This window comes from Hypanus sabinus, chromosome 7, assembly GCF_030144855.1.
Source record: "Hypanus sabinus isolate sHypSab1 chromosome 7, sHypSab1.hap1, whole genome shotgun sequence".
NCBI classification, from domain to species: domain Eukaryota; kingdom Metazoa; phylum Chordata; class Chondrichthyes; order Myliobatiformes; family Dasyatidae; genus Hypanus; species Hypanus sabinus.
In genome coordinates, this window is record NC_082712.1 from 32,937,155 (window position 1) to 32,960,458 (window position 23,304).

Below are 23,304 nucleotides of genomic sequence, written 5' to 3' on the forward strand. Positions count from 1 at the left end.
TGATTTCTGAATAGACAATGAACTCATGGACACTACCTCACTACTTTATTATTTCTATTTTTGTAGTACTTAATTAACTATTAAATTGTTAAATTAAGTAGTTTAAACAGTTAAATATATGTGTATGATTCATATTTTTTCTGTTATGTATTGCAAAGACAGCAATTTCCATGACATGTTGGTGATACTAATTCTGATTCAGATTCTGAAAAATTAATTGATATTGAGACTCACAAAAAAGAATTAGGACAGATGACTTGCTTAAAGAGAGGGTTTTTTAAAGGACAAAGTGTTGTAAAAAAGAGTGCATGATTGTGGGAGGAAGTTCCAGAGCTTAAGGATTTGACTACAAAAGCCATAGATACCAGTTGTAGATGGATATACCAAAAGTTGCAGATGCTGGAATTTGGAGCAACACACAAAGTACTGGCAGAACACCGTGGGTTAAGCAGCATCTGTGGAGGGACATGAATAGTCATGGTTTCGGGATGAGACTGCACTTGGTTTGGAAAGATAGAGAGATCACGCAAAAGATGGCAGGTGATAGGTAGATCCAGGTTTTGGTGGGCGGGGGGGATGATAGGTGGGAGTTCATAGGAGGAAGTGACTGAAAATGATAGAATCTGATAGGAATGGATAGAGAGGTGGGGAAGGGGATTGATGTGGGAGTTTGTGGGTGATAGGCGGGGGAGAGGGTGGGGGACAGGAGTGAAGAACTGGAAGCTGATCTGGAATGCATTGGCATAATCAATTCAAATTTTAAATATATGACAGGCTTTCCACAGCAGTAGGGTTGAATAATTTCATAGAGATGCAAGTTGCAACAATTGTTAGCATTTTCACTTAAGTGTTCAAAATGTTAGATACTTTTTTCAGGGTTGGAAGAGGATAACTATCTTTTAAAAGGAATAGCTAGTTGTGATTTTTTTTAAACTGCTGAATTATTCTCAAGCTGCTTTTTTAAATTTGATTAGATTACTGGAGTTGAAGTAACCGGAGGTACAATAGGGGCTGTTGTTGGTTCTGTCCCTATTACTACACTGGGAGCACTACAAGCTGGACTCGATCCTTCCCTAACAGCATTAGGAATAAGCTCTCAACCTCCAACAATGGGCAATGTCGATCCTTCCAAGATTGAAGAAATTAGAAGAACCATTTATGTTGGAAACTTGAATTCACAGGTAATTTATTATGTTGATGAAACTTTCAAGCTATTGAGTTCTTTTCTTTATTTTTTATTATTTTTTAACTGAAATAAATAAATAAATGATTATAACCATATAACAATTACAGCATGGAGACAGGCCATCTCGGCTCTTCTAGTCCGTGCCGAATGCTTACTCTCATCTAGTCCCACCTACCTGCACTCAGCCCATAACCCTCCATTCCTTTCCTGTCCATATACCTATCCAATTTTTTTTTTAATGACAAAATCAAACCGGCCTCTACCACTTCTACTGGAAGCTCGTTCCACACAGCTACCACTCTCTGAGTAAAGAAGTTGCCCCTTGTGTTACCCCTAAACTTTTACCCCTTAACACTCAACCCAAGTCCTCTTGTTTGAATCTCTCTTACTCTCAATGGAAAAAGCCTATCCACGTCAACTCTATCTATCCCCTTCATAATTTTAAATGCCTCTATCAGGTCCCCCCTCAACCTTCTACGCTCCAAAGAATAAAGACCTAACTTGTTAACCTTTCTCTGTAACTTAGGTGCTGAAACCCAGATAACATTCTAGTAAATCTCCTCTGTACTCTCACTAGTTTGTTGACATCTTTCTTATAATTCAGTGACCAGAACTGTACACAATACTCCAAATTTGGCCTCACCAATGCCTTGTACAATTTTAACATTATATCCCAACTCATATACTCAATGCTCTGATTTATAAAGGCCAGCATACCAAAAGCTTTCTTCACCACCCTATCCACATGAGATTCCAGCTTCAGTGAACTATGCACCATTATTCCTAGATCATTCTGTTCTACTGCATCCTTCAATGCCCTACCATTTACCATGTATGTCCTATTTGGATTATCCCTATCACAATATAGCATCTCACACTTATCAGCATTAAACACCATCTGCCATCTTTCAGCCCACTCTTCTAACTGGCCTAAATCTCTTTGCAAGTTTTGAAAACCTACTTCGCTATCCACAACACCACCTATCTTACTATCATCTGCATATTTACTAATCCAATTTATCACCCCATCATCCAGATCATTAATGTATATGACAAACAACATTGGACCCAGTACAGATCCCTGAGGCACACCACTAGTCACCGGCCTCCAACCTGACAAACAGTTATCCACCACTACTCTCTGGCATCTCCCATTCAGCCACTGTTGAATCCATTTTACTATTATGTAATTGTATTGTTGGTTGACTGGTTGATTATCTGTTGAAAGTGATAACAGCCCCTAGTCACTTTTTCTTTATGATCTAAATATGAGGATAAGTCACAACTGCATGTATAACTTTTGTCTTAGGAATCATATGATTAAGTTTGCATATTGATAATGAATCAAGAAAAAAAAGAATGAAATTTTGTTGAACACCATTGTTTGTGTTTTAGAGTTCAGAGCAAACAATATGAAATGATGAGTTATGTGGGAATTTCAAAGTTAAGCCACAAAGCAAGATTTCAGTTGAGATTAAAGCTTGAGGAATAATGTGCTCATCCACCATATTGAAAAGAATGAATATTAAAAGAAGTGGAAACAAAGCTATGCATGCAAAGTATCTGAGGTTATGAGTGGAAATCTCAAAGCATACAGACAAAATATTTAGCTATTAAAATGATTTGAGATTTATTTCTAGAGGACAGAATAGCAAAGTTGAGTAATTATGCTGTACTTTTATCAAACTTGGGTCATATAGACTCTGCAAGGAAAAATTGAGCTTGTGGACTCTTTTCTATATCCCCAAGTCTCTCTTCTCTACTCAGTTACTAATTTTATATGGATTAAGTGGCTTTATTATTCAATCAAGATGTACCATTCTACAAAATGAAAATTAATTGGGAAAGTACACATCTATTGAGCTATAATATTAAGAATAATATTATAATATTATTGTTGTTATTTTATATAATAGACCTATCAGGAATTAGTATCTTGTACAAGCTACAGTTGTCCAGTTCCTGATGCCATGGTACATGGTAACAGCATTAATCCTCATGGAAATTGCTTCTTAATTTTTTTTTGCTGGATTGAGTACTCTTTTTTATAAGCAACGCAGTCTTTGCCAAACCACCATCCTGTGGATTTCTATGCATTCTATTTTGTTCTTTTATTTCTTCTCTGAATCTGACTTGAAAGCTGTGTGTTGTTAAAACGCTTTTTGACCCCATTTTTGTCAATCTTTTTCACTGTTCCTTTTGCTCTGGTTTAGTGTCTATTATTAAATAACCGTCTGAGAAATACTTGGGAATGTGTTTTCGAATGTAAAATTATAAATAGAGTAAAGGTAAATAGAGTTCTTTTCCTAGGTGTGGATTTCCTTTTGATATCTTAAGCCAATCAGTTCTTAGTTTTCTTAGATCTCTTGGGTTACTTCAAGTACTTTTAATTACGAATAATATAAAATTGTTGGATATAGTAGTCAAGGCAAATTAAGTAATGCTCTTAAGCTTTAGGAATCATATATGAAATATTTACAACTAGAGAAATCTGAAACTAATTTAGTTTTAGAGTTGTTAGAATGTATGTCACAAAAAGTCCTCTTTCAACATTTGGCATTGACTTAATTGGAATAAAACCAAACTGTTCTTTTATTTCCATAGATGCTGCCTTACCTGCTGAGTTCATCCAGCATTTTGCGTGTGTTTTTTGCCCTTTTTCTTTTCCATTTTCTTAAATCTCCATTGATTCAGCTGGAGAGCTTCAGCTGCAAAGTCAAGGGTGGAATCACTTGTATATCCCTTTCCATTCATTATATAGTTGACCTATGGTTCATTTTGGTATGGAAGATTGCTGAGTATTGAGATGGGATCCTCGTCTTCTTGCAATAATGATTTTAATCATGTTCTTTTAATTTTCTTTTAAGACAACCACGGCAGACCAGCTACTAGAATTTTTCAGCCAAGTTGGTGAGGTGAAATTTGTCCGTATGGCAGGAGATGAGACCCAACCAACCAGATTTGCCTTTGTGGAATTTGCTGAGCAGTCTTCAGTTCTACGGGCCCTAGCCTTCAACGGAGCTATGTTTGGGGATCGGCCCTTAAAGTAGGTTTTTATTTGTTTAGAAATTGCTAATTAAAGGAAAGGTCTTGATGGAGTGTCTCAGCCTGAAATATCAACTGTTTATTTCCCTCCATAGATGCTGCCCGACCAGCCGAGGTCCTGCAGCATTTTGTGTGTGTAACAGGAAGGGCTTTGTCAAGGTTGAATTTTACCTCAGAATCTCCAAGAAAATTTTTGTAACCATCTGGACAGATACAACAATAGTAGGATATGTCTTGATATAAATTCATAACGTTCTTTCCCTTTGGTTGACTTATGAGTTGTAGTTTATATACTGCTCTCAGATTTGCAAAACAAAAGCATCTGGCAGCACATATGTACAAAGACACCTTGAATTGTAGAGACTTTATCATAAAATATCATAAATACTACATCATTGTCATTTGATGATAGGACAATCCTATTCCTGCAATTACAATAAATGAATCTACTTTACATTTTATTACATCATTGTTAGCCAAGGTAATGGGTATAAATTTCTATTCACTTTACAATGTTGGTGTAGTACTGTGCACCTGAACTGGCAAACAAAATGTTGGTTTAACCTCATGCATTAAAGATTTAAGGGATGAAGATACAGCACTCTCTTGATCTTACACTAGTGTTGAGGTTTCATTGGATTTTACCTATGAGATAAAGTGGAAGATACTGGATGGGATCTTTGCTGTGGATCCAGTTGCACTGTCATTACTGCTCTGGACCACCCACTTCTAATACCAAATCAGGTTTCTCACTGGGTTGATTGAGATTACTCTGCAAGTGAACTGTAGGACAAATTAAACTATCTTCAGAGACCTAACACTGAATATCATATGAAGAAGAAAGTTTTGAATTTAATTTATCTGTATTAATGTCTAAGCACTAGAAAAGGACTTTGGTCAATCAAATCATTTGAGTAACCTGTTGTGCTTAAAACTAGAGCAGAAATCCATGCAAAGCCTGGCCACTGCTTTGGAAAATCTTGGCTGCATTCTACTTGGGCTTTAGCTTTGTTTGAAAACATACTGTATTTCCAGCCTTTATTGTAACAGTTATGTGCTCAAAGGGCATCGTGAATTAACTTGAGGATCAGTTGCATCACTGGGTGCATTTTCAGTTTGCCGATATAAATCATTTTGTTGCAGGTGGTTAGCAAAAATGTAAGTTAGTCGTCACTCTTTATAGGTTTTACTGAAAGGTAAGGGAGATCTGTGTTGAATCAGAAAAGATCTTCAAAATTTAGATATGTTTCTCATTAAGAATGAACACATTTTCATATATAACCATATAACAATCACAGCACGGAAACAGGCCATCTTGGCCCTCCTAGTCCGTGCCGACTTTGTAACTATTTGTCACAATTTTTTTTCAAAGGATATAAAATCTGCATGTGTTTCCTTGTATTTTAATACAGCTATTTGTGTATTTGTAATTCAGAATCAATCATTCTAATAATGCAATCGTGAAGCCTCCAGAGATGACTCCACAGGCTGCTGCGAAAGAGCTTGAAGAAGTGATGAAGAGAGTGAGAGAAGCGCAGTCCTTTATATCAGCAGTTATTGAACCAGGTAGAATATATGAGAAAGTAAAGAAATAAATCTCATGCTAGGGTCATGAAACATTTTATCCACAGTCACCATTTAATTGAATGTTTTTATTTAAATACCTCTATTTCATTTAGAACTACAAATCATAATAACATTTAATAATACAGCCGCATAACTGTATTCCCGTTAAATTGAGTGCATATTTTTCACATCTTTCTGATTCTTAGCTTGTTACTTTAGAGAAACAAAACTACAGTTCCTTTTGGGATTTTTCAGTTAAGTATTCTTGGGTTAAAGCAGGCAGTAGTATGTATAAAGTCGAGCATTTAAAGCCATGCAGTCCTTTTAAATATTGCAATGCTTTTCAGACATTTATCAGTTTCAGTTATTGAGAAGAAATATTGAAGGAAGTCCAGTCACAAGCAGAAACCTGCAGTGTAATTTTTCATTTTCAGCATCAGTATAAAATTGCTATTGAAGGGTCAATATAAGTAAAAACAAATATGCTGCATTGGTATTTAAATTCATCATAGTTGATAACTGTTAAGTATAATACAGCACTATGACATTTTATTAAAAGTATTACTCAATATTTTGTTTTGCACATTTCAAGTGAGATAACTTTTTATGACTTTCCAGTGATTTAAAGTTGCCTGTTACTTTGCTACAGTTTCTATATGATTGAGTACTACTCATTTTTAAATTTTGTTACTCAAGCAGCAGAAAAAGAAGGCACTGAAACAAACAGAAGATCCAGATCCTATTCCCGATCAAGAAAGAAAAGATCTCGCTCCAGTTCTAAACAAAGGTGGGATATTAAATCAAGTATACAGTGTAAACTTTGAATGATTTCATGTTAGATATTTTGTGATCTGCATGAAAACTGGTTTACTAAGGGCTGAAATACCCTGTTAACAGCTTTTAAAATGAAAAAGAAAACCACCTTTAATATTTTTGTGATGTTACATTATTTATAGTTCTTATTACCATATCTTCCACTGTGCCACATTTTGCTTATTAGGCAGATATGATAGAATACAGGACTGCAAAATTTTATTATAGCTCTTGATGTGCACTATCTACTAACATATAAAATGGAACAGATATAAAATTTGCCATTCTTATGCCACTTACAAAAACAAGTAAAATGAAACTTTAAATTATTGCATTTGCAGTGCTAGTTTTGAGACTGAATTGTACAAAAGAAAAGGTTCACTTTAGTACAGGTTTATTATTAAAATAGAGCACTGTCGTCATTGAAGGATGTCAGCTTTTGTTGACTAAACAGACATAGCGTAATATAATTCCTCTCATTAAACCATTGACATGGTGTTGTCTTTAGCTTTGGTTTAGTAAAACATTTTTGTAATTGTGTGATATGTTTCAGCTCAGATGTTTATTGATACATTTTGTGGCACTTTTCTCATGATCAGCATCTAGGAGTTGAAAGGAAGCTGATCAGCACTGAACAAAATGATGCAGACTACTGACATAATATTCTTTTGGTGAATTTAGAATGGTGAATAGATGGGCTTTATAGACTGAAATAATGTTTAAAATCATTATTGGGTAATAGTGTTTACAAAATATTTTTAATATTGATGCGCTGGCTAAATCCTAACCCAACTGTGTCCAATTTAATTATCATAGTTGCACTTAAACATTCAGGTCCATCATTCATTTTGAATACTTTGCTCAATGTGTTGATTTATTCTGAATAATGTAATGGATTGGAAGAAGGTCATTCATCTCATTGAGTATGTGCTACCTGTAGATAGTGAAATTCTATCTGAACCATTCCCTCACCCTTTCCCCATTGTCTTGTAAATAATTTTCTCTCAAATACCTGTCCAAAATGATCTTGAAAGCCCTGATTGACTCTATTTAAACTACCTTCTCCTTGCCAGTAAGTTCCAGATCATAATTATGCAAGCAAAAAATAACTTTCCTCCAATCCCTTTCTTTCGCTTGTCAAAACCAGTTCTGATCTTGTACATTTCAAACTAAACTTTCAAAACTGCTTTACCTTGTGTAGAATACCCTGACTCTAATTTGTAGTTGAATTTCTTCATGCCTGGAATACATCTAGAAGGGGCATTAGCTTAAAGCATATACGTGACTGCAATTTTTAATTAGTTCAAATTTATCTAAGTGGCCATATATGAAGCATGTTTTTAAAAAAAAGTTTTTTTTATTTTCATTGCACTCGTTGCTAGTTTCTGTAGGTTGATTAGTTTATATAGGGAATCACTGGATGCCTAACACATTTTCTCTAGCTTAGTGCTTTTCATAAGATTAGGAAACTATGTTACTGAAACTCACTAGCCCTTGGCTACAATGCAGCAATGTTTCCTACAGATTAGCCTTTGTGCCAGTTGGGACCAGTAGATTTCCTTTTGAAAACTGATAAATTTCACACAATAACATTTTATTTTATTATATTTCAATTTTTAAAAAATATTTGTGGCAATGAGAAGTTCCTTCCTAGTCCCTGATCAAAGCTCAAATATATTTAATTAATATTTTAATTGACTGTTCTGTAATGAACCCTGACTGAAGGTTTGCATTAACAAAATAAAAAAGTTTATTTTTTTATGCAGCATTCCTCTAATTGGTAAATAATAAATTAGCCTGCCATTTTGTGGTATTTTCTTTCCCCTAACTGCAGCTGGAAGTAACTTGCTGAAACATGATACTCAGTGAGTACGATGGCGTTATGCAGGCTACCTCCATGAACTCAGAATGGCTGATCTGATGATACATGTGAGAGAAATTACAGGTTGTTGCTTGTCTTTTTTTTCAAGATCTTGAAATAGCCACAGTAAGCGTGACATAATTGAACTGTTTGACAATTACTTCCAAGTTCCTTTGATAATTTTAGTAGCTAAGCTTTTAAAACTGGCTTACATAAAGAAATTGAGAAAGATTGTAGAAGAGTCTGGTGTAAGTAGGTAAAATAAATGAAAATTGTATTTGTAAAGATTATTGAACAGCTAATGAAGCAGATACAATGCCAAGCTATTGAAGATGGAATTTGTCCCAGACAATTATTACCATAGATTGAATTTTATGGGAGTAAGTATGAAAGGAGGTGATCAGATATTCATAAAATGCGATGAAGCCTTTTCTGCAAGAATCTATTGTAGTGAGCTGGCTATTTCAAATGTAGGGAGCGAGGGTTTAATGGAAATTGTAGTGTCCTTACTATATTCTGACAAGTTTTTTAAAAAGCCTTCACTGGATAACTAGTTGGGTGATGACTGGAGTGTAATCCATAGCCAAGGTTGTGATTTTTTTTTTGTGGGCAGGTAACATTTTGGTGATAGTAGTTGTTCTGTTTGCGTCCATCTGTCTCTCTGGTTTCCTGTGAATTTGATGAGCCAGTAGTTTCCTGTGCTGAGGTGATACTGTATTTCCCTACTAGCAAGGATTAGATATATATCATATATACACGGTCAATAACTGGGATAAATTCCATTTTCAGTGACTTACTTGTTCATTTCATATAAAAACTTGTAATAAGGAAAATACTTGTACATCACTTTGTTTCTTGATTATTGTAATGTAGACATTGACGATAGCTTTATATGAAACCAATTTATATCTCCAATTTCAGTTGCTATTTTCAAAAATCCTGTTTACTGGAATTAAAATTTGGAATTTTAAAGGGTGTCAAAATGTAAAATGTTTTAATTCTTATGGAAAAGCACTGTCTTCCCGTTTTTATCATTTAGCTATTCCTTAAATCAATCCAGTATCCTTTTCTTAAATGTCCTCCCTGTCCCTGTCAACCGGTGTCTGTAAACAAATGTTTTTTTGGTCTGGTTTTTCAAATACTCTCCAAAACTTACTTCACAAACCTGAACTGAGGATTTTTTGATCTATAATACCAAAGTACTAATAGATACCTTCTTGTTATTTGTTCAGAGCTGGAGATAACATTGGCACAATGTTTATTGCCTATCTTTAGTTGCATTGAGAATTGTCGCCTAGTGTAAGACTGAAGGATATTCCATGAAGGTCTGGCAAATTTTGAACTGATGGGCTGTGACTTACCATGACAATTGTCAGAACCCACATTTCCGTTGCCTGTTTCTGAAAGATGAAAGTAACATTGAGAACAATATACATTCTGGTAGTGATCATATCTGGAGCATAGGCACACTTCTGGTCACCACAGTGACCTCTGTATGACTTCCAAGTATTTTAACTCAGTTTGTTTAGCAATGTAACCCAGAATTGTAATTACCTTTTTTTCCTCATCCCCACCCCTTCGACACTGTTTAGATGTGATGGCAAAGATGTTGAATAGTACCCATGATTTCTTTTAATTTCTCATGACAAGTTTTACTGTACTATGAGGGTTTACTAATATTTATGATTTATCAATTCCATTAATCAAAATTGCTTACAATTAGATTTAATTAATATTTACCATTATAGCAATATAAGAAAATTATTTAATTTACACTTGTGTGAAGTCATGGGCCTTGTGGAAAGAGTTGTTTAGAAATTATAACCTGATCTGTGAAACTTGTCTCTAAGAGGAGATTGTTGGCAAGTCCACCTCTCCCTAACCATTCTGTGTGTGAGTTTGAGTGTACATGTTCCAGCAAATTTGATGGTTTATGTCCTATTTCATGTGGCCCATTCCCACAAGATTAAGACTTTGCTCTGTCACAGCAGTATAGAAGCTGATGTCACAGACCAGTCACTTTAGCTTCTCAGTACGGAACCTTGCTGTTTTCAATAGGCCTCACACCCTAGTCTATTGAATTTGAAACAATGGTAGGACTTGGATAATTTACCAAGTTTGATTATTTTCACAGTGAACATTCAATAATACCAACATCAGTCACTAAAAAATTGAGATAACATCAACTATGATCATTACAAAAATGTTCTGTTTGTTATAACTACCTTCAGAATTAATTTGTTTTAAAAAATGATGTACATATTGCATGTATCAGTTCTGTACTGGAAAACTTATTGCCACAGATCTGAATATGTTCATTAAACTCAATAATGAACCTTAATATAGATACTCCTCTGAAACATTATTCACATTCTTTTATTGACTAATGAGTTTAGTAAATTAAAGCCTGGACTGATTTCAGCCAACGCAGTATAATTTTTCCTAACAAAGCAATCCATGTCTTTAAATTTTTTTGTGATTTTTGAATCTGCAGCATTTTTAGTTCCCAGATTTCTAAGGATAGATAGTGCAAGCCTTCATTCCTATTGTGAAATCTTCCACCCTGCTCTGACTAATGATCCAACAGTTTTCATGTGCATTATGAAAAGGGTAACTTGATATTCATTTAAGATTCCCAGTCCAGCTTTCCTTTAAGTAAGTGAGGCTGTGGTTACAGGGAGGGAATCTTTCACAGTCTATTTGACATTTTTTGTATGAAACTGGTTCCTTTTTAAAAATCCTAGCAGTACCTTCAGCACAGTTTACTTTGTTACAACAAAATAATTTTCTTTGCTACTCGCTATTTCTTTGCTACTTTGCTACTTCGCTATTTGCCATGATTTTTTAATTATGGTAGAAATGATAATGGTTATGGAACCCTTTATTGCTGCTTTGTTGAATCTTAAATTAAGTTCCTTTGTTTACCAGCACAGTACGTTTCTTTTTCACTCTTACGCCACCTTACTGCATTATGTGCTAGAAATATTCCTAATGTAGGGAATGCTGTGTAGATCCCAGGATGAGCTTCCAACCTCATTTCTGCATCTTCACTTGAGCCACCTCTTCCCATATCTTTAGCACCATATGATTCAGCCCCTGCCTTACATTATTTGCTTCCAGAGTAGTCAGGTGTTCCTAATTTGACTAATTAATTGCTCTGTTGTGGCGAGTTTCCTGTTCTTCCTTGAGCATATGCAGATCTATTTATCCACCAAATCACATGCTTGCTGATTGAGATTAGGTCCCAATACAGCAATATCATGCTTTCAATATTCTTGTACTTGACTTCAGGTTCTGGCCTCACTCCTCCCTTTCTCTATGACCATTTATCTGTATACAAATTTTTAAGACATTATGTGTACTTCCAATTAATCTGTTTCATGTTCCTGATTTTCACTGCTTCCCAGTTAGTATCTCTGGAGTAAGGTGCCTATGCTCCAAATTCTAAATTGATTCCTTAACCATTTTTGTTCTCCTGTCTCCCCTCTGTTTAAATGCTTTTTAAAATCTTTTGTCCATATATATCCTCGTGTGGCTTGATGTCAGATTTAATGCTCCTGTGACATGCCCTTGGGTTGTTTGATTACATTAAATCTACTTTATCAATTCAAGATATAATTGCAATTGTTGTTAGATGCTTACTGGGTTTCCACTTTGTCTCATTAAATTTTCAGGCCTTTCACTCATCAAATCCACTCCCATTTCATCAAATGGCTGTTCTGTCTGTATGTGTAGATAAAAATTAGGATTAAGTTTTTGAGCTATTGCTGAGAGTTTGTAAGTAAAATAGGCCTCCAAACATCTACTCTGTAAATTTCACATTCGGAAATTGGTTATGGATCTCATTGTATACCGTAAGACAGTACCGTTCACTCTCTCACCAGATGATGCTAATTTACACATGCCAGTAAAGTATCCATTCAAGGTGTGAATCTAAAATGGAGTGTCATTGTGCATACAGCAATGGAGAGGGCATGACAGCTAATCCCAAACCTGACTATCCTTATCTATTATCAAAGGGTGCATTTTCCAGTAGGTTTACTTACATCAGTTAGAAGCCAGATTTATGGCTGATAGTTCACTTTCCAATACAGAGAATAAGGGGCTGTTGTAGTACTCTGCCTCCAGTTGAAATATTAATCCATATAAAATATGAAGTGAACCAAATTAGTAGATGTTCATATCCCAAATGTTGCATCATTTCATCAGTTTCCACTAACTTATCATGATGATGCACCAATATCACTGTATTGTTCTGAGAGGGGAGTGAAGTGTGTTGATTTCATTACAGCTGCCTACTTTATGACAGGTAAAATTCTGACTACTGTACTTTGTTATCTTAATATACAATTTTTTTTAAAACGCTGGTAAATCCAGATGAAAGTACTTAACTAAGTGAAAACTTCGGGTTTACTTAACTTCAAACTGATTACAAATCTAATGATTCACATTTCTTTAATTTGCTACATGTTTTTGACCTTTATCATATTCATCTTGTCACAAAATTTTTATTCCTGGCTTAACTCTTCAGACACTCCAGAAGCAGATCTCCCTCAAAGCACAAAGATAGGCGTGATTCTAAGAGCCCTCAAGCAAAACGTTCACGATCTAAAGATAGGCGTAGATCAAGAAGTTCTTCCCAGTCAAGGTAAACTTTCAATATATTTTAAGGTTTTAATAGTCGAAGTTCCATCTTATTCGTGGTTATTTATTGATATTATTGAGTTTAGTACTTTAATAGAGCCTGAATATATGCTAATATTAGGCTGTTAGCCAAACAGTTTAATGAATAGGATCAGATGCTCTTTGATCCACTGAGTTCTTTCAGTTGATTCTTTTCCTCCTAACTCCAGCATTGTGTATGGGACTTTCAATAGGGTCTTTTAAGAGACTCCTGGAGCTTGGGGGAAAAAGAGGGCTATGGGTAAACCGAGGTAATTTCTAAATTAAATACATGTTCAGCACAGCATTGTGGGCCAATGGACCTGTATTGTGCTGTAGGTTTTCTGTGTTTCAGAATTTTCAAAAGCCTTTCAAAAACTCTAATCTTACTTTTACTTGAAATCCCATGATCTATTTTGAGTCACTTCTTCAAAAGTTTTATTTTATAAATCCATATTTTCTATGTTGAATCCTTTTAATCTTATCAAGCTGTTCATTGCATCCTTCTTTACAGATTGCAGTATTTTCTCAGTCAGTGTTAGCCTAACTGGGAATTAATAATGGAAAACAAGCAAACAGCAGATTATTCAATCAAATATTTAATATCAGTGTTACAGTCATTGAGCACTTCCACACAGAAGTGGGAGCTTTGGACCATCTAGTCCTTTTGATCCTTGGAGGACACTAGAATCATCCAAGGTAATTGCTGGGTTTGTTTCAAATAGGAGGAAGAAATCAAATCTCAAGGGTCAGTACTGGAAAAACTAACAAGTTTAAAGGCAGACAGGTCACAAGCACCCAGTGGCCTGCGTCCAAGCATCATAAAGGAAGTGGATACAAAGACAGTAGAACATTTTTCAAAACTTACTGAATTCCAGCAGATTTCTACAGGAAGAGAGGGTAAACAAGTAAATGTCTGCTATTAGACTGATGCCGGAGCACTTGATCAAGAAAGAAGTCGTCATTTAGAAAAGTATATTGCAGTCAAATCAAGTCAATGTGGTTTTGTGAGAGGGGAATCATGTTTAACAAATTTGCCAGAAGTCTTCAAAGAACCAATGAGCTGTCAACAGAGCATGCAGTATATTTGAATTAACAGAAGACATTTGATGAGGTGCCACATAAAAGGCTGGTGCACACATTAAGAGCTCTTGGTATTGGGACTGGAGTTTAAAAATGAAGAATCACGATACTTGCACAGCTTAATAATGGCAGTCGAGTTCACTATTCTGGTAGGCTTCCGCTTTTGTAATATGGCATCATCGTGTAATGAGGAAACCAGCACAGCCCCCTTGTCAGTTTGTCATGTAACTTCCTTGAGCCATTATTACACTTTCTCCACTACAAAGTAGAAACTCTTTGTTCCTTAAGTATAGAGCTACTGCACACTGGAATAGAACAAATATATTAAATCTACACTTAAAAAGTTCTTCAAAAATAGTCATTGAAAAATGTACAATTAAAATCCTTGCACTGAAATAACATGCTGATGATGCTAGCATACTGTAAATTTAGTATATAAAGTTCTGGTTCTTATGCATTGTGATTTAATGTTGGTTGGCTCTATAATGCCTCTTCAGGGCCTGCTTTGCTGTTGACATTTATAATCAGCACCCTGAAGGCTGATTCTAGCAGCAACAGGTATTGCACGTTCACATTTGTAACATGACTAACTTGCAATCTACAAGGTATTACTGAAGAAGGCATATGGAATTAAAAATTGAAGCAAGCAGGAAGTCAAGCAGCAAAAAATGTTTGACATTTTACCTTGTTTGATTTACACTGGAATGATATTATTGTACTTCAGATTGCATTGTTTTTTAATTCCAGCAGGTGGGGTTTGACGGTAAATTTTTCTAACATAGTGACAGACCTTTCCTACATTTATATACAATTTGATGCTGAGAGAAACTGAGCAGTGAGATTGGTAATTACTAATCAAAAGTGACCATTGTTTAGGTTGAAAAACTTGATTAAGTAAGACCACTTAATTACCAAGTTCAAAGTAAATTTATTATCCAAGTACATATACGTCACCATCTACAACCCTAAGATTTATTTTCTTGGCAAACTTACTCAATAAATCTAATAACTATAATAGAAGCAATGAAAGACTGCACCAACAGGGCGGACAACTAGTGTGCAGAAGATAATTAACTGCAAGTACAAAAAGGAAAGAAAGAAAGATAAATAAATAAACAAACACGCAAACAAACAGTCAAACAATAATTATAGAGAGCATGAGACGAAGAGTCCCTGGAAGTGAGTCCAGTAAATGTTTTGGACATTTCATCGATGGGGCGTGAAGTTCAGTAAAGCTACCCTCTTTGGTTCAAGGGCCCAATGGTTAAGTCTCTTGAACCATTTCCTTTTAATTTAAGTTAAACATTTAATTTGTGAATTTTTTATTCTTTTCTAACTTTTTGAATGTTGAGTGCCCTATTTTCTTTTGCAGTATGTGAATCAATTGCACTTTTGTCAAGGGAATTTTCTCAGAGCACTCAAATCTTTATTTTCTGTCTATTAATGTATTTCCTTTCTTTTTAAGATATTGATCATTGTTTCAGTGATCCTGCAATCATCACTTAATAGTAAATAGTGGCACACTATTCTATAATGGCAGAATCATTTATAACATAATTTTCACCCACATTTGTATTTCCTGCAGTGTTTGTTGGATAGTGATCAGGAACAAGAATACCTACAAATTTCTGTTTAATCCCTTACATTACTCTAAGATTCTGTTGCCCTTAGTGCTGTCCCAACTGAAATCAGCACAGATGAAGTGCCTTCTCAGCTTGTATATCTTCATTATTCATCAGATTAACTCACACAAACATTTTGGAAACCTTTGATCTTGTCAAGATTGCAAAATTATGTGGATTGAAAATGGCTTTGAGCCCTGATATCCTACCCACAGTGACCTTTTATCATATAAATATGAAATTCAGTTTATTTTCAAATGATTCCAAAATTACTTTATAGTAAACCAAGAAGATCATGAAGATAAATATACATGCACACACATCATCTGAGCCATAAAGAAATACTTTAGAAATGCAACAGCCTCAAATTGACCCTCTCTAGACTAGAAATATGGAGGTGGCAGAAAAGTGTTAGTCCCATTTCGGAAGGAACTTCTGTAATTTCTTAACAGAATCAGGCAAGTTCCATTAATTTATTTTTAAACTATTTGAAGGATTGCAAAGAATCCATGTTCATCACACTGGAAACAGTGAGATTTTTCATGCAATAAATACTTCTCTGTACAGCATTGTAACTGAACTTTGCTGAACTATTCTCTTCCTTTCTACCTTGCTAAAGTTTCTCTAGACTGAAACTAATACTGGCATGAACACTAAATCAATTCTTGTCTATTCCTGCATTTTTCAAATTCATCCCAAAAACATTTGACACTTCTTTCTCAGATTCAGCACAATTTGAAAATAATTGCAATTTTTTATTTACCTCCATGATGGTAGAACAGCAATGGCTAGAGATTCTGGGAGATATTAGGGAAGCACTGGATAGATGCAACGAACAAGTATTCTAAAAGGGGGACGCTGCAACATAAAAGCAAAAGAAAAGCCATATAATAGAAGAAAAATTAGTGGGAAGGTAAAGGATTGGAAAGGGTTTAAAAACCAACAGAAGGCAACTAAGAAGGATGTAAGAAAGGAAAAGATGAAATATAAAGGTAATAATATCAAAGAGGATAGCAAAAGTTATTTTTTCAGATATATATCAAGCGGCATGAGTAGTTATAGTACCACTGGAAAATGACACTGGACAGGAAGTAATGGGGGACAAGGAAATGGCAGATGAACTAAGTAAGTTTTTTGCATCAGTCTTCACTGTGGAAGACACCAGTATGCAGGATATTCAAGAGTGTCAGGGCAGAACTGAGTGCAGTTGCAATTACTAGGGAGAATGTGTTTGGGAAGCTGAAAGATCTGAGCCAGATTGACTGCACCCCAGGGTTCTGAAAGAAGTGGCTGGGGAGATGGTGGAGGCGTTTGTGATGATCTTTCAATAATTACTAGATACTGACATAGTTCCAGAGGACTGGAAACTTGCAAATGTCACTCCACTCTTCAAGAAAGGAGGGAGGCAGGAGAAAGGAAATTATAGGCCTGTTAGACTAACCTTAGAGGTTGGGAAGGTGTTAGAATCAGTTGTTAAGGATGAGGTCTCAGGGGTCATGGAGGCACATGATAAAAATAGGCCAAAGTCAGCATGGTTTCTTTAAGGGAACGTATGCCTGACAAATCTGTAGGAATTATTTGAGGAAATTACAAACAGGATAGACAAAGTAAGATCGGTGAATGTTATGTAGTTGGATTTTCAGATGGCCTTTGACAAGGTGCCACACATGAGGCTGCTTAACAAGATAGGAGTCCATGGTATTACAAGAAAGGCACTAACATGGATAGAAGATTAGCTGACTGGCAGGAGACAAAGAGGGGGAATAAGGGGAGCCTTTTCTGGTTGGTTGCCAGTGACCGGTGGTGTTCTGCAGGGGTCAGTGTTAGGACTGCCTTTTCCATTTTATGTCATTGATTTGAATGACAGAACTGATGGCTTTGTGGCCTAGTTTGTAGACGATACAAAGATAGATAGAAGGGCAGGTAGAGTTGAGGAAGCAGGGAGGCTGCAGAAAGACAGATTAGGAGAAGGGGAAAATACACTGTTGGGAAGTGTATGGTCATTCACTTTGGTAGAAGGTACAAAAGCATACATTATTAACTAAACTGGCATAAAATTCAAAAATCTGAAGGCAAAGCGACTTTGGAGTCCTTGAGCAGGATTCTTTAAAGGTTAACTTGCAGGTTGGGTTGGTGATGAGGAAGGCAAATGCAATGTTAGCATTGATTTTTGAGAGGACTAGAATATAAAAGCAAGGATGTAATGTTGAGGCTTTATAAAGAACAGGTGAGGCCTCACTTGAAGGATTGTTAGTAGTTTTAGACCCCTTATTTAAGAAAGGATGTGTTGACATTGGAGAGGGTTCAGAGGAGGTTCATGAGAATGATTCCAGGAATGAAAGGGTTATATGACAAGTGTTTGATGGCTCTGGGTCTGTACTCACTGAAATTTTAGAATGAGAGGAATCTCATTGAAATTTATTGAATGTTGAAAAGCCAAGATAGAGTGGATACGGAGAGGATGTTTCCGATGTTGGTGGAGTCTAAGACCAGAGGGCACAGCCTCAGAATAGTGGGATGTCCATTTTGAATGGAGATGTGGAATTTTTTTAGCCAGAATGTGGTGAATCTGTGGAATTCATTGCCATGGGCCGGACATCAAGTGTATTTGAGGCAGAGGTTGATAGTTTCTTGATCTGTCAGTGTGTGAAAGGTTACAGGGAGAAGGCAAATGTATGGGGTTGAGAAGGAAAATGAATCAACCATGCTGAAATGCTGGAGCAGACTCTGAATGGCCTAATTCTGATTGTATCTCTTATGATCATGCAAGCTTGATTGAAGTTAATGTTTGCATATTTCCAACTGGGTTCTTGGGTTACTATTGTAATATATCAAAAATCAGATTAATTTTCAATTCACTAAATGTTACTGCTATTTATTTGCATGTCTGTAAGCTCCTCTGTATTTTGCCTTCAGTCAAGCCATGAGGGTTTAAACTTCAGACATTGTAGATTAATTCAAGTTCTCCTTAAATATTTCACCTATTTTGTCCACATCTGCAATAGCTTGGATGTTTCCCTTATCAAAACTAAAACATATCCCATAGTGTAGAATTTCATCATGATGACATCAGACTAATGCTGTGATTGATGTACCAGTAGCTTGTTGCAATGATGAATTGGAAAGGTGCATGATTTTCCTTGCAGTTTTTTTAATTTTATAAATCCCTATCCAAAGTTAATCTCACTTGATGATCAGAGTATGCTTTAATACCAATTCTTTGTGTGAAGTTATGACCCAACTATGATGCATACCTATTAAGGCATAAGCAGCCACATTCATTCTATACAAAATTCAACCATTGATTAAAATTCTACAATATCAGATATTGAATTTATTATTTCAATAGTTTATTTAATGATACTTTCAATTAAAATCTATGTTGATTTTTTTTTTCTAAAGACTTAGTAAATAGTATTTTTACACCTTTAAGTCTCAGCAAGCTTGGACAAAAGAATTTTGACCAAATTGTACCATATTTATTATTGCACTGCAAAGGAGATCATTCATTCCAGTTCTTGGCAAATAAACCTTATCAGTTCCATTCCTCTTCAGTTTTTCTGTGCAACTTATTCTCCCTTATATAGCCCATCAATTTCCCTTTGATTCTCTTGCCACTTTTACATTAAGGGATAATTCACAATGGCCAATTAACATAGCAGGATGTATATTGGAAGTGGTGGAAATGCACACAGACACAGGGAAACTTGTAATTCCACACAGACAGCATCCATTGTTATGATGAAACACAGGCCTCTGGAGCTGTGAAGCAGTAGCATTAACTTCAGTCGAGTTGGGAAAATGTATCAAACAAAAGTGGCATTAATTGAAAGTAATTTGACGTTACTATATTTGGAATGATGTGTGCACTAATCCTGTTTAACTTAACATTTTACTGTGATTTGTCCTCAATAACAGGGAAAAGAAGCCAGAAGGAAATAATAAAGGGAAGGAAGAAAACAAGGATGGAGATGTGGAAAATGAGAAAAAGAAAGAAAAGAATTCCAGCACTCCACCAAGAAGATCTCGAAGTTCAAGCAGGTGTGAAATATAAAATTTGTTTTATTTCATTGTATTAACATACATTTTTGTTAGATCTACCATAAATTTCATGGACTATTTTAAAATAAAATAAAATAGGATTTATATACACCTCCGTCCATGTAATTTGCATGGTCATGATCTCTGTTATTACTTCAGGCCAATTTTTGGAGTAGATAGTTTTGAAATTAGATAAAATAAAAATAAATAAAATGTACACCAAAAGTTGGGGCTGCTCAAAGTACAAGATTATTTAAAGTATTACAATTATGCTTACAGAGAAAAATATAGGAAGAAAAGCAGAAGTTTATCAAGAAAAAGATCCAAGACGCCTAAAAGGAGGTCTAAGACACCAAAAAGAAAGTCCCGGTCACCACGCAGACGGTCCCGATCACCACGTAGGCGGTCCCGGTCACCACGCAGGCGGTCCAGGTCACCGAGGAGAAGGTCGCGGTCGCCGAGGAGGAGATCCCGGTCACCGAGGAGGAGGTCACGGTCACCAAGAAGGAGGTCCAGGTCGCCGAGAAGAAGGTCCAGGTCGCCAAGGAGGAGATCCAGGTCACCGAGGAGAAGATCCAGGTCACCGAGGAGGAGGTCCAGGTCACCAAAAAGAAGGCAGAGGACACCAAAAAGAAGGCTTTCCAAATCGCCTTCTCCAAGAAGGTGATGATTTAAATCGCTAAGTATAATAACATGGGCAAGAGCACTTTATTTTAGATCTTTTTAATACAGACTCTCGCATTTATTGAGTTTTTTTTATGTTGAACCATCTAAGCAGACCTATGCCATCACTGCTATCTAATCCAGAATTTTCCTATGGTCCAACATTTTAACACATTCAATTGGACAGCCATAACTTGCTTTCCATTTCATCTTCAAATATCTCCCCAATATTTCTTGTGTTCTTTTACCTTGTCTTCTTTCTTCTATAAATGAAATTCTTTGCATTACTTAACTACATTAAAGTCTGTCTACATTTGGACACCTTTGTGCTGTGATTAAGAGGATACCTGGAGATTTGCAGTGGTAAACTCTCATGGCCTTTTTGTAATACTGAATTCAGCCTATCTCAGCAGGAATGAAGTAATGCATTGAGAAATCTCAGGCTATTGCTGGGGTTACCAGAAAGTTCACTGAATTTTTCTTGAAGTCATTGCAATAATTTACATTTATTTTGTTAGTGATACTGTTGCTATTTACAGACCTAGATCCATCTGTTTCTAATCTTGTACCATTACCAATCTCAATTAACTTGCATAATATTTTCCCTCTTTGCCACTCACGCTCCGTATCTCTTGTCTCCCTGTAAGTCCCCCCGCCTCTTTGTCCCCCCAGTTCCTTCTCACCGCCCCTTCCCCTACCTGTTCCCGTCCACCCCCTCTGTCCCACCCCCCACCGCTGCTCCCCTCATCTCTCTGCCTGTCTCTGTTTCCTTCTCTCTCCTCCCCCCTCCTCATCATCATCCTCCCTCTCCAACGCTCCCACTCATGCACTGCCACAGGCATTCTGTGCTTACAAACTAGGTAACTCACCAGGGCCTCTTTGCACCCCCTGTAGCAGAGTTAAAGAGTGCTGAACAGCATACACATCCTTCAGCCCAATTCATCTGTGACAACTAAGTTACTTAAATAAGCTAGTCACATTTTCCTTGTGTTTGTCCCATATCCCTCTAAACCTTGCTATCCGAGCCTGTCCAAAATTCCTTTAAATGTTCTCGTACGTGCTTCAATTACTTTCCCTGGCAACTCATTCCATGTATGCCTTCTCCCTGAAGAAGTTGCTTCTCAGGCCCCTTTTAAATCTTTACCCTCTCATTTTAAAGACAAGTTTTTTAAAAAGAGAATGATTTTCTCTTGAATGTCAAAGGCCAACCGATATTTCAGTAAATCTGCATCCCCTGCCCTTTATCTGTGAGAGACCTATGATTTATCTGCATCTTTTCCAACATCCTGGCTTCTCTTCAGAAGAACATAAAGTTTTTCTTTTGAAAATTCATTTTTCATACCGTGCAGAATTTTTGTGAGTCTGCCAATCATACGGTCATCATAAATCTGAATATTTGCTCCTACAAGTGTTTTTGTTGTGCATCTCCTGCAGCAGTTAAATTTGTTCTACTGATGGCACCTAAAGTGTAATTTTTTTTAATTTCAGCTATCTTCAATTCATAACATTTTATTTCTCTAATATTTAAAATACATGCTTCTTTTTTAGGAATAGGAAAGAGAAAAGAAGAGACAAAGACAGAGAACAGAGCAAAGATGGAGCTGAGAACAGAGAAAATTCAAATAGTCAAAACATAGACAAAAGTAAACGCGATCATTCCACCTCAAAGAAGAAAAAAGACAAGGAGAGGGAGAAGGACAAAGACAAGGAGAGGGAGAAGGACAAAGACAAGGAGAGGGAGAAGGACAAAGACAAGGAGAGGGAGAAGGACAAAGACAAGGAGAGGGAGAAGGACAAAGACAAGGAGAGGGAGAAGGATAAAGACAAGGAGAGGGAGAAGGACAAAGACAAGGAGAGGGAGAAGGATAAAGACAAGGAGAGGGAGAAGGACAAAGACAAGGAGAGGGAGAAAGGGAAAGATAGGGAGAGGGAAAAGAACAAAGACAAGGAAAAGGTGAAAGGCAAGATGAAGGAAGACAAAGATCAGGGGAAAGATACACTAAAGGAGGAGAAAGATGAGGGAAAAGATGCACTTAAGGAAGAGAAAGGCATGGAGAAAGATGAAGCATTGGCAGAGAAAGATGAGAATGATGAAATAGAGAAAAGTAAGGAAAGGGAGGATAAGGCAAAGGAGAAAGAAGAGCAGAAAAATGAGGTGAATGATAACGAAGATAAAGACAAAGCAAAGGAGGATGAGAAGAAAGATAAGTCAAAGGAAGAGAAGAATGAGGACAAAGACAAGGCAAAGGAAGCAAAGAATGAGAAGGGGAAAGACGAGAAAGACAAAGCAAAGGAAGAGGACAAGGAGATGGAGAAAGATAAAACAGAGGAGAAGGATATGGAGGAGAAAGAACAAAAAGATGAAGAACAAGACTGCAAAATCAAGCTGATTACAAGTCATATCAAGGTGAAGTTTAATGAACTTGGCAACTTAGTGTATAGAGTTTATGTTTGGGTTCATACCAAACAATTCATTGTATTCACAATTTAATTTCAAATAAAACTTTGAACTAAGGAGAGGGTACTTTTGGTAGGCGTGGGGAGTGGTCAATGGTTACACACGTACGCACACTGTGAACTTCAACTTATTCGTGATCACCTTGTGTAACAGGGCTAGCAGGTTTCACCATGTTCACTTTGTCTTGGTCACTTTGTCACTGTATCTATATGCTGTCATAAATAATGAAGATACAAAATAACAGCCCTTAAAAAGAATTCACAAGTCATAAGGGGTCAAAGCAGATGTACAGTGCTGTGCAAAG

General features: G+C 36.2%; 1 protein-coding gene across 6 annotated transcripts in view; it reads left to right on the top strand.

The window, feature by feature from the left end:
• Window positions 1-23,304, top strand: part of LOC132396662 (splicing regulatory glutamine/lysine-rich protein 1-like) — a 57,617-nt gene that overhangs the window by 28,564 nt on the left and 5,749 nt on the right. For 5 of the 6 annotated variants that reach the window (XM_059974404.1, XM_059974407.1, XM_059974409.1 and 2 more), the window contains 8 exons: window positions 975-1,181; window positions 4,054-4,232; window positions 5,667-5,797; window positions 6,494-6,584; window positions 13,003-13,119; window positions 19,757-19,879; window positions 20,159-20,542; window positions 22,091-22,949. In XM_059974404.1, the coding sequence (XP_059830387.1) occupies window positions 975-1,181; window positions 4,054-4,232; window positions 5,667-5,797; window positions 6,494-6,584; window positions 13,003-13,119; window positions 19,757-19,879; window positions 20,159-20,542; window positions 22,091-22,949 (2,091 nt within the window). The remainder of the gene's footprint in view (window positions 1-974; window positions 1,182-4,053; window positions 4,233-5,666; window positions 5,798-6,493; window positions 6,585-13,002; window positions 13,120-19,756; window positions 19,880-20,158; window positions 20,543-22,090; window positions 22,950-23,304) is intronic. The other variant, XM_059974405.1, reaches the window with a different exon arrangement.